Raw genomic sequence first — 16265 nt, 5'->3', positions numbered from 1 at the left:
TAGGATTGACTTATGCTTGTTCTTGGGGGCCTACCTCATCTGTCAGAGGCCAGGTTGCAGGGCTCTGCTGAAAGAGGGTATGCATGAGCTAGGATAATACCTGGGAGTAAGCTTTTTATGTCTCTTAGTCAAGATTTCCTAGACTGACCTACGATGAGATTACAGTTTTTACTGTAACAGACGTATCCAAGGAAAGCTGCTGTCATTTACAGCAGGCTTGCGAAGAAACAGCCAATGGATGATCATTAATTTAAACTGTAAATAAGGGCCTGTTTTGTTCTGGACTCTGATCCCAGTAATGCCCCTAACAAGCTGTCTGCAAAGCCAGGGCATGATGCCCACTGTTGGAGACACGTTGATTGAAGAACTGAGCTTGTCCTCACAAGCAGCTAAAAATAGCACTAAGCATGTGAAGGCAAAACAGGTTTCTGGGAAGGCAAGGCAGTTTCCCTGATGTCAGTTTTATGCCAGTTGCTCCCACTGATGTGAAAAGCAGAGAGACATATCTGGTACAAAAGATGTTAACTTGCTAGATAGCACCCTAGGGACAGAAAAGAATTAATACTACCCTAGAAAGGAGCCTGCCTTTTCACTAGAGGATGCACAAGTCCTAGGAGAATTGCAGTGAACTTGAGTGCCTTTGTCCTGCATAATTAAGAGAGCCTGATATTTCTTTCTTTTTTCTTCTTCTTTTTTGTTTTTCTTTCTTTTCTTTTACATAAACTCTCATTGATTAGGGGCAAATATATTCACACTTTAAAATGTTGTATAGGTACTATCTCTTTGGTTCAATAAGTCCCTTTGGGGGAGGAAAGTACATATTTCATGGTGATAAATTCACGTCATAAGTAGAAAAACTATACACAAATATACTGCTATGTCAACTTTATTGATTTTTGCACCATTGTAAAGACCTTCATCGTCCTCCAATATTTCTTAAGTCTATCAGCATCTCAGAAAGTGACCCTGAAGGCCTCGTTTATCTGTACAGGAAAAGATTCCTCCACTTAGATTCACCCATAAACACTGCGATTTAAACAGCTCAGGCCCGCCTCTGTTTCTGGAAGGCAAAAGGCCCAGAGAAAGCTGTTCTCTAATAGTCATGGACAAGGACTTCTCTTTCTGTGGAAATAGGGTCTGCCAAGTTTAGTGAAAATTTCACTAAATGCCATGGCCAGTGACTTTTCAAAGTCTTGCAGATGACTACAGACTGAGAATGCAGGCCTGCTGGTGCTGGCACACTGGCATGAATGGGTTAGAAGATGGGGCTCCTGCTGTGTTCCCTCTAAGCTTTCCTTCCCATCTTAGGAGCTGCTTTTGGACTTGAGAGTCTCACGTTTCAAGCTCTGCTCCTGCAAACCATCTTGGAGTCACATATTCTGCTGCTACAGAAAATCCCATGCTCACTATTCACTATTTGGCATCTTACTTTTTTTTTTTAATCATATTCCTCTCTAACACCATCAATAGAACAAAGGCTATCACTAACTTAGAACAATTCTAAGAACAATTTTAAGGTCTCTTCCAGCTGTAAATTCCTTCATTTTTGTCTCTATCACTTTACAAATGGGAAAATGTAAATGTCTCACCCAAAGTCATCTGTTGGGTGGAAGCAGAGTCAAAGGACCTTTCAATGACAAAAAAGTCATATTGCATTTATGACTAGAATACAGGACCTTTGAGGGTGGAATGCTACTTATTTCTCTTTGTATCCTATGATACCTACAGATTGTTGATTTGTTAAATGAAATTTACTGAAAATGTGAAACTAGAGGAAAAAATCAATATGGAATTTAAGAATTGATTCAAAGCTAACAAACATAACTAAATTGCATTACAAAACTAAAGGGTATAAGTTCAGCTCTTCCATTTAGGACTGTATACAGCAGGTCAAATTGTTTAAATGTAAGTGCTGATGATGGGCCAGTAATTAGTCAGTAAGGGGAAGACAGGAATGTTCAGCTTGTATTTCTACATTTGTGAGGTTGACATTATCGAGCTATTCTGTCCAATACTGGGGCCCATCAGCCACAGGTGGCTATTTACATTTAAGTTAATTATCGTTAAATTAGATTTAAAATCCAGTTCTTCAGTCACATCAGCTATATTTCAAATACTCAATAGCCACAAGTGGTTAATGTCTAAGGTTTCAGACAGCTTAAAGGAACATTTCTATCATTACAGAAAGTTCTACTAAACATTGCTATTTAGGGAGGATAATCAGTACTATTACTTCTAATAATTATATGAAGAAGGAGGCAGATGAGGAAAAAAATAAAGAGAAAAACATTGATGAGCCTTAGCTGTTCTGTGCTAAACACTTGAAATGCCTTATTTCAGATAACAGTTACAACTTTCCCATGAGGTAGGAATTATAATGGTCCCTATTTTAAATTCAATGACACTGCTTGGAGAGATTAAGTAAATCACCATAGTTATACACTTGTTAACTGGTTTAGCCGGGTTTTCACTCATGCCATCTGATATCGGAGTCTCTGCACAGCTGCTTGAAATGTTAGGGCCAGAGGGAATGTTACACTTTGCATAGGCAATTTTTAATCCTAGATGCATATAAGAAACATATGGGGAGACTGCTCAAGGTACAGTTACCTGAGCCCTAATCCAGAGCAAGGGGGGTGAAATGAGAGCTTGCACATTTGGGAATCACCTAGTGCTTTGGATGTGCAGCCAGAGTTAAGGAATGACCATTCAGAGATGTTCTCATCCACCTCCCAGAGTTCAGGTAACAAAATGAAATACCTACCCAAGATCATTAACAGTAACTACTGACAAATCTGAATGGAGAACCTGGGTATCACTGCTACTGTGATAAAAGAACATGACTTAGGACATACTAATGAACAACACTTTTTCCTGAAGGATACTGTGATTTCATGCAATTCACACAACACTTAGAAACTGCATGTCAGAATTCAGAACCTGACAATACAAGTTTATAAAAACTGAAGAACGGATGTAGTGTCACTCTCCTCCTCAGACAAGTAAGTCTTTCTCATTTAAAAGCAAATATTGTCTTCCTTGAGAAAATAACATTTCTCTCTGAAGAGATAAACCCTCTTACCAGGAGCAGTATAATACAGCGGAAATAGTATGACTGCCAACCAAGAAACCCGAATCCTAGTTCCAATTGTGCCCGTAACTCTGCAATGAGGCAAAGCATTACCTTTTACTGAACCTTAATTTTCTCATCTATAAAATGAGGGTGCAGTATATGATGATCTCCAAGGTTCCTTCCAGCAGTGTCTCCATCCCAACATTTGTGTGCAGGCTGAATAAACTTTAGAAATGAGATATCCAACGTGCACCAGGAGGACACGTTCGTCCAAATTCTAGTTAATCTATTCACTCATGTCAAGGGAAAACAGGGAGACTTCAGATGAAAACCCCACCTTTTCCTCCATCTTGTCAAAGCTCATTCTGATTCTTCTGACTGACTACTCCGAGCTCTTACAAGACAGCATCCACTCAAGGAGACCCATTCCTAGGAGCTGCCTTTCAGAAATGGTAATGATACACCTACCTCTCACCCTCCTACGTTCACAGCTGTTGCCCTGAACATTATGAGGTTTCGGACATTTTACCACCTTAACCTCCATCAACTCATCTTTACACCTCTAATCCTGGCTGGACTGTAATGGATTTTTATGTAGCTAGAGAGGTTGGTCAATCAAGACAGAAGTTACATCATGGGGGGTGGAGCAAGATGGCAGAGGAGTACGAGACCCGGATTGCGTCTGGTCTCAGGAATTCAGCTGGATAGGGATCAAACCATTCTGAACACCTACGAACTCAACAAAAGAGGGAAGAAAAGAATAGCAACAACTCTCTGAACAGAAAAATGACCACTTACTGGAAGGTAGGACGTGCGGAGAAGTGAATCCGAGGCAATATTCGGGAGGATAGACGGCGGGGGAGGGGGCCTCCGTCCGCCGCTTCTGGCAAGTGATAGAGCCGCGGAGCACAAAATCGGAACTTTTAGAAGTCGGCTCCACTGAGGGACCTCACTCCAGTGGCTAAGCAGGGGGTGGAACCCTCTCTGGGACAGTGTGGTCTCAGGACACTCAGGGTCACAGAAAGACCGGGGGTGCCTGAGTGCAGTAGAGCTCCCAGGTACCAGAGTGGGGAAGCCGGCTGCAGAGACGGAGCCGAGGCGCGGGCTCTCAGCTTGGGGTTGCCATAAACTGTGATCCGCGGCCCAGTCGGGCCACTGCTCCTCCAGCAGGGACCCAACAAGCGGCAGAGCCGGCGAGACTCCCCTTCCTCCTGCAGGAGGAGCGGCGCGGGAGCGCACCGCAGGGATCTACTGGGTTTGGAGACTCCACACGGGGTCGGGTGCCAGAGATAGAAACGCTCGGTCACAGGCCGGGTGAGCACAGAGTGCGGCCGGAGACCGGGGAGACAGGAGTGACTGGCGGCTTTCCTCTGGGAGCGCACTGAGGAGCGGAGCCCCGAGTTCTCGGCTCCTCCGGGGCAGAGACTGGGAGGCTGCCATGTTCACTGTCGTCCTCAAAAGCTGTACCAAAAGCTTGGAGGGAACAAAAGCGCCCGAGAGCAACCCCGAGCAGATTACTTAGCCCGGACCTGGCAAGGGTGGGGCAATTCCGCCTCCGGCAAAGACATTTGGGAACCACGGCAACAGGCCCCTCCACCAGACGATCAGCAAGAACTCCCAGGCAAGACCAAGTTTATGGATCAATGAGTACGGCAGAACTCCACACCTAGGGGAATACTGCACATAGAATTCATGGCTTTTTTACCATGATTCTTTAGTCTTTCAAAGTTAATTTTTTTAACTGTCTTTTTTTTTTAATTTTTCTTTTTCCCTTTTTCAACCAACATCTTATCAATCCCTTTTTTAAAAAACATTTTTATTTTTTATTTTTAGAGTCATATTCTATCCCTCCATAGTACTTACCCTTATTTTTGGCATATATATATATAAGTTGTTCTCGCTTTAGAATTTTCAGATACAGTTTCCTCTAACAGATCAAAATATACCCTAAATCTCTAGTGTATGGATTTGTTCTAGTCTCCTGCCTGATCACATTCTCTCCCCCTTTTTTTTTTTCAAATCCTCTTCTTTCTTTTTTCAAACTTCTTATCAATTCCTTTTATAAAATTTTTTATAATTTTCATCTTTACAGTCATCTTCCATCCCTTCATCGTATCAACCCTTATGTTTGTACATATATAAGTTTTTCTTTCTTTAAATTTTGGGAGGCACTTTCTTCTAAGAGACCAAAATACAGCCAAAATCTAGTGTGTGGCACTGGTCTATGCACCAGGTTGATCATATTTGATTATATTCTGTTTTTTTGGTTTTGTTCTGTTTTTGTTTTTATGTTTTTCTTTTTCTTTTCTCTTTCTTTCCCTTTCTTTTCCCCTGGTTTCAGGTCTTTTCTGATTTCTTTAGAGTATATATTCTGGGGACGTTGTTACCCTGTCAGCATTTTGTTCTCTCATTCATCTATTCTCCTCTGAACAAAATGACAAGATGGAAAAAATCACCTCAACAAAAAGAACAAGAGGTAGTACTGACTGCCAGGGAACTACTCAATACGGACATTAGTACGATGTCGGACCTAGAGTTCAGAATCATGATTTTAAAGATAGTAGCTGGGCTTGAAAAAAGCATGAAGTTATTAGAGAAATCCTTTCTGGAGAAATAAAAGAACTAAAATCTAACCGAGTCGAAATCAAAAAGACTATTAATGAGGTGCAATCAAAAATGGGGACACTAACTGCTAGGATAAATAAGGCAGAAGAGAGAATCAGTGATATAGAACAATAAAAAGTGGAAAATAAAAAAGCTGAGAAAAAGAGAGACAAACAACTACTGGATCAAGAGGGCAGATTTCGAGAGATAAGCGATACCAAAAGAAGAAACAACATTAGGGGCGCCTGGGTGGCTCAGATGGTTAAGTGTCTGCCTTCGGCTTGGGTCATGATCCCGGGGTCCTGGGATCAAGCCCCATGTCGGGCTCCTGGCTCAGCGGGGAGCCTGCTTCTCCCTCTCCCCCTGCTCATGCTCTCTCTCTATCTCTGTGTCTCAAATGAATAAATAAGATCTTTAAAAAAAAAAAAAAAAACAGACGAAACAACATTAGAATATTTGGGATCCCAGAAGAAGAAGGAAGAGATAGAGGGGCAGAAGGTATATTGGAGCAAATTGTAGCAGAGAACTTTCCTAATTTGGGGAAGGAAACAGGCATCAAAATCCAGGAGGCACAGAGAAACCCGCTCAAAATCAATAAAAATAGGTCAACACCCCGACATCTAATACTAAAACTTACGAGTCTCAGAGACAAAGAGAAAATCCTGAAAGAGGCTTGGAAGAAGAGATATGTAACCTAAAATGGTAGAAATATTAGATTGGCAACAGAACTATCTACAGAGACCTGGCAGGCCAACTGGCATGATATATTCAGAGCACTAAATGAGAAAAATATGCAGCCAAGAATACTATACCCAGCTAGGCTGTCACTGAAAATAGAAGGAGAGATAAAAAGCTTCCAGGACAAACAAAAACTAAAGGAATTTGCAAACATGAAACCAGCCCTACAAGAAATATTGAAAGGGGTCCTCTAAGGAAAGATAGAGCCTAAAAGCAACATAGACCAGAAAGGAACACAGATAATACACAATAACAGTCACCTTACAGGCAATACAATATCACTAAATTCATATCTTTCAATAGTAACCCTGAATGTAAATGGGCTAAATGCCCCCATCAAAAGACACAGGCCATCAGATTGGATTAAAAAACAAGACCCATCGATATGTTGTCTGCAAGAGACTCATTTTAGACCCAAAGACACCACCAGATTGAAAGTGAGGAGGTGGAAAACCATTTACCATGCTAATGGACACCAAAAGAAAGCTGGGGTGGCAATCCTTGTATCAGACAAATTAGATTTTAAACCAAAGACTGTAATAAGAGATGAGGAGGGACACTATATCCTACATAAAGGGTCTATCCATCAAGAAGATCTAACAATTGTAAATATCTATGCCCCTAAAATGGCAGTAGCCAATTATATAAGGCAATTAATAACAAAAGCAAAGAAACACACTGACAACAATACAATAATAGTGGGGGACTTTAACACCCCCGTAACTGAAATGGACAGATCATCTAAGCAAAAGATCAACAAGGAAATAAAGACTTAAATAACACACTGGAGCAAATGGACTTCAAAGACATATTCAGAACATTCCACCCCAAAGTAAAGGAATACAAATTCTTCTCTAGTGCCCATAGAACATTCTCTAGAATAGATCACATCCTAGGTCACAAAACAGGTCTCAACCAGTACCAAAAGATTGGGATTATTCCCTGCATATTTTTAGACCACAATGCTTTGAAACTAGAACTCTACCACAAGAGGAAAGTCGGAAAGAACTCAAATACCTGGAGGCTAAAGACCATCCTACTAAAGAATGAATGGGTCAACCAGGAAATTAAAGAAGAATTAAAAAAATTCATGGAAACCAATGAAAATGAAAACACAACTGTTCAAAATCTTTGGGATGCAGCAAAGGCAGTCCTGAAAGGAAAGTATATAGCAATACAAGCCTTTCTCAAGAAACAAGAAAGGTCTCAAATACACAACCTAACTCGACACCTAAAGGAGCTAGAGAAAAAAGAGCAAATAAAGGCTAAACCCAGGAGAAGAGAAATAATGAAGATCAGAGCAGAAATCAATGAACTAGAAACCAAAAGAACAGTAGAACAGATCAACGAAACTAGGAGCTGGTTCTTTGAAAGAATGAACCCCTGGCCAGACATAACAAAAAGAAAAGAGAAGTGATCCCAATCAACAAAATCATGAATGAAAGCGATCACAACCAACACCAAAGAAATACAAACAATTATAAGAACATATTATGAGCAACTGTATGCCACCAAATTAAATCACCTGGGAGAAATGGATGCATTCCTAGCGATGTATCAACTACCAAACCTGAACCAGGAAGAAATAGAAAACCTGAACAGACCTATAACCACTAAGGAAATTGAAGCAGTCATCAAAAATCTCCCAACACACAAAAGCCCAGGGCCAGATGGCTTCCCAGGGGAATTCTACCAAAGATTTAAAGAATTAACACCTATTCTCCTGAAACTGTTCCAAAAAATAGAAATGGAAGAAAAACTTCCAAACTCGTTTTATGAGGCCACCATTACCTTGATCCCCAAACCAGACAAAGACACCATCAAAAAGAATTGCAGACCAATAACCTTGATGAACACGGATGCAAAAATTCTCACCAAAATACTAGCCAATAGGATCCAACAGTACATTAAAAGGATTACTCACCATGACCAAGTGGGATTTATCCCTGGGCTGCAAGTACAACAACCACAAATCAATCAGGGTGATACAATACATTAACAAAAGAAAGAACAAGAACCATATGATCCTCTCAACAGATGCAGAAAAAGCATTTCACAAAGTACAGCATCCTTTCTTGATCAAAACTCTTCAGAGTATAGGCATAGAGGGTACATAGCTCAATATCATAAAAGCCATCTATGAAAAACCCACAGCGAATATCATTCTCAATGGGGAAAAAGTGAGAGCTTTCCCCCTAAGGTCAGGAACACGGCAGGGATGTCCACTATCACCACTGCTATTCAACATAGTATTAGAAGTCCTAGCCACAGCAATCAGACAACAAAAAGAAATCAAAGGCATCCAAATCGGCAAGGAAGTCAAACTCTCACTCTTTGCAGATGATATGATACTTTATGTGGTATACCCAAAAGACTCCACCCCAAAACTGCTAGAACTCATACAGGAATTCAGTAAAGTGGCAGGATATAAAATCAATGCACAGAAATCAGCGGCATCCCTATACACCTGCAACAAAACAGAAGAGAGAGAAATTAAGGAGTCGATCCCATTTACAATTGCACCCAAAACCGTAAGATACCTAGCAATAAATCTAACCAAAGAGGTAAAGGATCTGTACTCAGAAAACTATAAAATACTCAGGAAACAAATTGAGGAAGACACAAAGAAATGGAAAAACGTTCCATGCTCATGGATTGGGAGAACAAATATTGTGAAGATGTCAATGCTATCTAGAGCAATGTACACATTCAATGCAATCCCCATCAAAATACCATTCACTTTTTTCAAAGAAATGGAACAAATAATACTAAAACTTGTATGGAACCAGAAAAGACCCCGAATAGACAGAGGAATCTTGAAAAAGAAAAGCAAAGCTGGTGGCATCACAATTCCGGATTTCCAACTCTATTATAAAGCTGTCATCATCAAGACAGTATGGTACTGGCACAAAAACAGACAGATAGATCAATGGAACAGAATAGAGAGCCCAGAAATGGACCCTCAACTATATGTCAACTAATCTTTGACAAAGCAGGAAAGAATGTCCGATGGAAAAAAGACAGTTTCTTCAACAAATGGTGTTGGGACAATTGGACAGCCACATGCAGAAGAATGAAACAGGACCATTTCCCTACACCACACACAAAAATAGACTAAAATTGTTGAAAGACCTATATGTGAGACAGGAGTCCATCAAAATCCTAAAGGAGAACACCGGCAGCAACCTCTTTGACCTGAGCCACAGCAACTTCTTCCTAGAAACCTCGCCAAAGGCAAGGGAAGCCAGGGCAAAAATGAACTATTCGGATTTCATCAAGATAAAATGCTTTTGCACAGCAAAAGAAACAGTCAACAAAACCAAAAGATAACTGACAGAATGGGAGAAGATATTTGCAAAGGACATATTAGATAAAGGGCTAGTATCCAAAATCTAAAGAACTTATCAAACTCAACACCCAAAGAACAAATGATCCAATCAAGAAATGGGCAGAAGACATGAACAGACATTTTTCCAAAGAAGACATCCAAATGGCCAACAGACACATGAAAAAGTGCTCAGCATTGCTCGGCATCAGGGAAATCCAAATCAAAACCTCAATGAGATACCTCCTCACACCCGTCAGAAGGGCTAAAATTAACAAGTCAGGAAACGACAGATGTTGGCGGGGATGCGGAGAAAGCGGAACCCTCCTACAGTGTTGGTGGGAATGCAAGCTGGTGCAGCCACTCTGGAAAACAGTATGGAGGTTCCTCAAAAAGTTGAAAATAGAGCTACCATACGATCTAGCAATTGCACTACGGGTATTTACCACAAAGATACAAATGTAGGGATCCGATGGGCTATGTGCACCCCGATGTTTACAGCAGCAATGTCCACAATAGCCAAACTGTGGAAAGAGCCAAGATGTCCATCCACAGATGAATGGACAAAGAAGAAGTGGTATATAAATACAAAGGAATATTATACAGCCATCAAAAGGAATGAGATCTTGCCATTTGTAATGACGTGGATGGAACTGGAGGGTGTTATGCTGAGTGAAATAAGTCAATCAGAGAAAGACATGTATCATATGACCTCACTGATATGAGAAATTCTTAATCTCAGGAAACAAACTGAGGGTTGCTGGAGTGGGGCTGGGGTGGAAGGGATGGGGTGGCTGGGTGATAGACATCGGGGAAGGTATGTGCTATGGTGAGTACTGTGAATTGTGCAAGACTGTTGAATCACAAATCTGTACCTCTGAAACAAATAATGCAATATATGTTAAGAAAAAAAAAAAAGATAGCAGGAGGGGAAGAATGAAGGGAGGGGAAACTGGAGAGGGAGAGGATCCATGAGAGATGATGGACTCTGAGAAACAAACTGAGGGTTCTAGAAGGGAGGGGGTGGGGGGATGCGTTAGCCTGGTGATGGGTATAAAAGAGGGCACGTTCTGCATGGAGCACTGGGTGTTATGCACAAAGAATGAATCATGGAACACTACATCAAAAACTAATGATGTGATGTACAGTGATTAACATAACAAATAAATTTAAGTAAAAAAAAGAAGTCATATCATGAATAAGCAGCATGCTGAATATACATGTCTTACCTTACGCTTGTTGGTGGGACACACGTAGAGATAACTTAGAATTGTTTTCAAACCAACTTTATCATTCAGCTTCTCATAAGTGGTTCCATAATCAGTTGACCTATAATTCAAAAGGAGCATTAATGAGGATAGAAGTATATGTCATTTGCCTGCTTGTCAGTACAATGCATGTTTTACATAGTAGCATGGCTCTCGGGAGGTTTCTAGATAATTCATTTAGTATATAATGATGCTTAGTTATGTACACAGAAGCATCACGTGAGTGGTTAACGTTTGCATTTAGATTGAATTGGTAAAAATTAAAACTCCATCTCTTTAGTGCTCCTTAATGTACATACACTGCATAAAGAATGTGGTTAAGTTTAAAAGATTAAGAGATAAGGGTATCTCTTGAACTGACCACAACAATAAAGAGTTTTTATGTAGATTTGACATTTTCAAACTTTTGCTTTATCTTTGGCACAGTAGAAAAGCAGGTTCTCCTGATTTATCTACAAATTGCGTTTCCTTTCATGAGTCATAGAATATATGGTGGGTCAGTCCCTTCAAGGTCATTCAGTCTTTTCCTATTATTTAAGAGTAAGAAAACATCTTAATAATAAGGAAATTTCACAGCCTTACTCATTGGCCTTTTCTGGTGTTAAGCAACCTGTAGTTGGGAGGACATTACTTCTTGGCACTGACCTATCTTTTTTGAAGATTCTCTCATCTTTATCTAGCCCTTGGTTAATAACTTATTAATTCTGACTGAATCAATAGGCTTTAATCAGCATGTCTATCAAATTTTATTACATATTTCAGAATTGTAATCTCATTAGATCATCATTACAACCATGTGCAGGAGGAAATATTACCTGTATTTAAAGAAAGTAGTTGACAGAATCTAAGTGACCTATTCAAAGAAAACAGCTGATAAATTGCCAGGTAACATTTGAATCCAGGTGTTCTGATCCTAAGCCCTGTGTTACTTACTCTATACCACAGTTTTTCCATTGTTTTTGTTTGCTTCAATTTAAAGGAAACATACGATTTCCTCTTGGCCTTCTTTTTACATATAGGAGATCCCAATTCATCCATTCATTCATTTACATCTGTAGAATTCCTAAAATGTACCAGACCCTGTGCTATGTACCAGGATACAACACATTGCCCCCACTCTCAAAAATCTCACAGCTTTATGTGAGAGAAAGAAATATAAGGCTATAATGTGTTTAGTTCAATGCTATAGATAAGAATTAACAAGGCTTAGACATTAAAGTTGGTTTAAACAGAAATAAAAAATGCAACCATTTTAATTCATTCCTGATAGTGATAAAAGCATAAATTCCTACAGGCCATGGAGACTACTAGAAGAAGTTTGTGTTAACAACCTCATCACCATGCATTAAGAAGCTACCCTGGACCAGGGACTGGAGCACGAAAGCTGCATAATGTATGAACCTGCATTAAGGGATTAAGAATTTAATCTGGCTGGAGATCTAGGGCATTTTCCCCCTAAAGTTTGTGTGTGTGTGTGTGTGTGTTTATATTAATTAATTCTATTATAAATTAAATAATCAATTATATATAATTAGATAATAGTCAACACTTTATAGAATTTAGGTGACTTGCAAATCAGAGAAGATTGGGGTATTATGTAAAGTTTCTTGAAGAACTATTGTACTTCAAAATGGAAAATGGGTAGGGTTTTAGGAAAGGGAAGTAATCAGAGCAGAGCATCATGAACTAGAGGGCACCTTGTGTTACCCAAATATATAACTGGCTTTCTTCTGGACCAGCCTGCTCTCTATCCCAATCCAACAAACAGTGGTTTGATACCCAAGAATATTTGAAGAGCATTCAAAACTTTCACAGATCTTATCCATAAACAACAAATTTCTTTAGATCCTCCTTCCATATTCGTCTTTTTCCCCCCTCAAACTCATGCTGATGCGAAATTTCCTCCAGATCTCTAAGAAATACCTGAGACTTCTTTCTTCACTCAGTTGAATCTTGGTGTTTGACATATTTTTCCCCTACTCCTAGGTCAACTTCCCCTCCTTCCTAAGACTTGTCTCCAAAATTTCACTAGCCTTTCTCTAGCTCCTTTCATCAGATAACTTTTTCTAATCTTTATTCTAAACAATACTCAAGAGTTCAAGAACCAACAAATAGATGCAAAAATCTATTGGGGGAGGGTGGTGGTAGTGGGAGGAGGAGAGAGTGTGCAAATATGGCTCCACTGGCACATGCTGCCCGGCCACAGGTGGACGTCAGCAGGACTATGTTGGAGATGAGAGAATGGTTTAATTTTCCTAGTGGGATAATAGGAATGGAGGCTAGAGAAGTAGGAACCAGTCTATGCGGGGCAATAATTAGTTTCTTATCATTTCTATCAACTTGATCCTTGAGCTATTTAATGGATGTGTTTACATTTTAAAAGTATACTCTACAAGGGCAAATGAGGGTGACTCCATGAGGAATCTACATGGAATCATTCTCGTTTGTGTGTGTGTGTGTGTGTGTGTGTGTTTAGCTGAAATCTCAATGTGACAGGATGATAATAGAGTGACCAGCTCAGACATACATTAGTAACTTTCTTTTCAGAGAGCTTACAATATGTCATTGAATACTTTCCCTTTATTATAATATCACCAGTCCAGATCCTTCAAGGTGTCTGCCACCATTGTTTAATGCTGTCTCTTGCCCCTTGATTTTTCAAAGCTCAGCAACTGAATCAAAATTTAATTCTCAATTCCAGCAGAGCTAAGTGTTTAAACATTATGGCATTGTAATAATTAACAGAGAGAGAAAAAATTATGCATTTCCACATGCCCAAAACTGCACAGACTAGCAGTTGTTCAAATTTGTCCCACAAAATTAGAATTAGATAGTGCTACATGCATCATGGGCAATACTAACAGTCGGCCAGGATACATCGATTCAAGGGTACAGAAGTGAAAATATTTAATATCTGCAGACCAGTTGGTAAATAGTTACTGCGCTAAGTTCTCCGAGTAGCACTTCTGCCAGTCTTACCACATGGCCTCTCCCTTGGAGACCTAGATTTCCTCACAGTCCAGCAACCAAAAGACTGAAGGCACAGCAGAGGTCCTCAAGAAATTTGCTTAGCACTAAGAGGAGCACCTGTTCTGATTGGTTAGTGCCTATGCCAATCAGCCTGAGCCCCAGTGGAGGAGACAGTGACCTTGGAGAAGGCACTGCACCCTGGAAAGCAATTCCCAGTGCCCATCTGCAAACTCCCCTTCTCAGCTAACAGATGCTTCCAGTTATGCTTTGCATGGTTAACGGTGGGAACTGCAGCCCTCTAGGGATCTGGGCTCTGAAAGAGCGGATGAGAGACAGACAGTTGAGCTAATGTACTGGCTGTTAAATATTTTAAGTATCATCCCTAGGTATGGGGGAGAGGAGAGTTATCTGAGATCGAAAAATGTTAGGAAATGTTTGATAAGGAAAATTTAATGTTCTTTTACTTGAGAACTTATAAATTTTATTCTTCTCAAATACATACATAAATCTTTTTATTTTAATATATGCTGTGAACCTACTAAACGCATATTCCATGGAGCATTTTCCAAACATATTTGACTATAGGGTTCATTCTTGAGGGCTATCTAATTAAATTACTGTTCTGAGCAACATACTTTGAAAAAGCATATCAAAAACAAAAAAAGGCACAAGAAATATTATGAATCTGTTTTATAAGAAAAGGGGAACAATAAAAATAGTTAAAACAAATCAAATTTGCAAAGAGAAATGCCTGCCTATGCTAACCATAAAATGACTACTGTTGTCAAGCCAAAAAAAAAAAGTAATCTTAAAAAGATATATAGCACACAGAAATGTATTTAAGATGCAATATAAACAGCCTTGAATTCTCAACTTGTACCATTTCTTAAAACATTCTAAAACAAACACTTTTTTTCAGATTTTATTTACAAGTTGACATATACAGATGGAAAACAGGGTTTTTGTCAACATCTATGCTGTGTAAGAAAAAGCTGAAAGCTTAAAAAAAAGTGCATTCCAGTAAATATACAAGTGATTAAATCAAGGTGCTCAGGTTTTTGCTTTTGATCCTTAATCCTTATACTACCTTTCTGCAAACATATCTTAAATAGTGACTTTTAGAACATTTGAATGTATGTCTTTATTTAAGTATTTACTGTATTCATAGAGCTGAAACGAGTTGCCCTGATGGATGGAGAAACCACGTTCAATGTATGGCACCACCCACCTTCCAAGACCTTGTGCTCTCTTTCAGAGGGCACTGTCCCATCACACGCAAATAGGGATCAATACAGAGCATGACTAGTTTCCACAGGGAGTGGCAGAAAGAAAACAGGATTGCATTGCCTCTGCTATAATCATATACCATCAAATGAGATAATAAATAAGCACAGAATCATCTGTAAACTACATTAATCCATAAAAAGTACTTAACACAATGACTGGCATGTAATAGCAATCTCTAAATGACAGTGTGTGTTTATTTATCTTGTCACTAATTTTTTCTTGATTATTTTTGGTATCCTTTACCCATCACTTACTAAAACCCACAACATGAACCCTTAAGAAGAATTTGAATCACAGAAAATAATTTAGATTTAGCTTTTTTAGAAGAGAAAATATTCATGAAGTTACTACCATTTTTAAATGTAACCAAATCTAGTCTATCATATTTTAAAGGATATGGGTGCCAGTAGCTTTGCATGGGGCTTGAATTAGAGAAGAAAGGATAAGAACTGGAATTGGAGAGTGACTGATTCTACACTCTGCTTCTATAATAAGTGTGCCAGGATTTCCTGAATGTACTATTATGCTTAGGAAACCTAACAGATAATAAAAATGAATGTTTATCGGGGTGCTTACAACGTGATCTTCATTCTGCATGCTTCACATGCAGAAGCCCATGAGATGGACACTGATACTAATCACAGGTTATAGACAAGGAGGAACCAGGAGTATAAATGAGGCCACAGAATTTGGAAGATGCAGTCCTCACTCAGGCTGCCACTCGAGAGCCTTCATCCTTAACCCCATGCTGCACTGCCTCTCTCAAAAGCCACAAGAGGAAAAGGAAATACATCTACAAAATCTAGTTCAACATTTCTTTATAAAAGGAATATGAACTCAAGCTGTTTGAAGTTTTACATGGTGTAGACCAAAAGCTGGCTTTTCTTCATACCAGGTAAAGGCACGGGGGCCTGCCAGAGAGAATCCATCTTAAGAAAACCGTAAGCAGAAACTGTTACGATAGGTTAAGAAGAGGAGAAAGTAGGTCTTTCATCTGATC

The 16265-nt window shown here is 39.5% G+C and overlaps 1 protein-coding gene across 1 annotated transcript in view; it reads right to left on the bottom strand.

Annotated features, from left to right (window-relative positions):
• Positions 1–16265, bottom strand: part of SORCS1 (sortilin related VPS10 domain containing receptor 1) — a 565826-nt gene that overhangs the window by 244487 nt on the left and 305074 nt on the right. Inside the window, 1 exon segment of the mRNA XM_088020180.1 lies at positions 10970–11069. Within this exon segment, the coding sequence (XP_087876306.1) occupies positions 10970–11069 (100 nt within the window).

Source organism: Eumetopias jubatus, unplaced genomic scaffold (genome assembly GCF_037043125.1).
Source record: "Eumetopias jubatus isolate StellerSeaLion01/CBP00866 unplaced genomic scaffold, mEumJub1_p1.0 scaffold_17, whole genome shotgun sequence".
Classification (NCBI taxonomy): Eukaryota; Metazoa; Chordata; class Mammalia; order Carnivora; family Otariidae; genus Eumetopias; species Eumetopias jubatus.
Note: the sequence above shows the minus strand (reverse complement) of the source record. Positions and strands in the feature narration are given on the sequence as shown.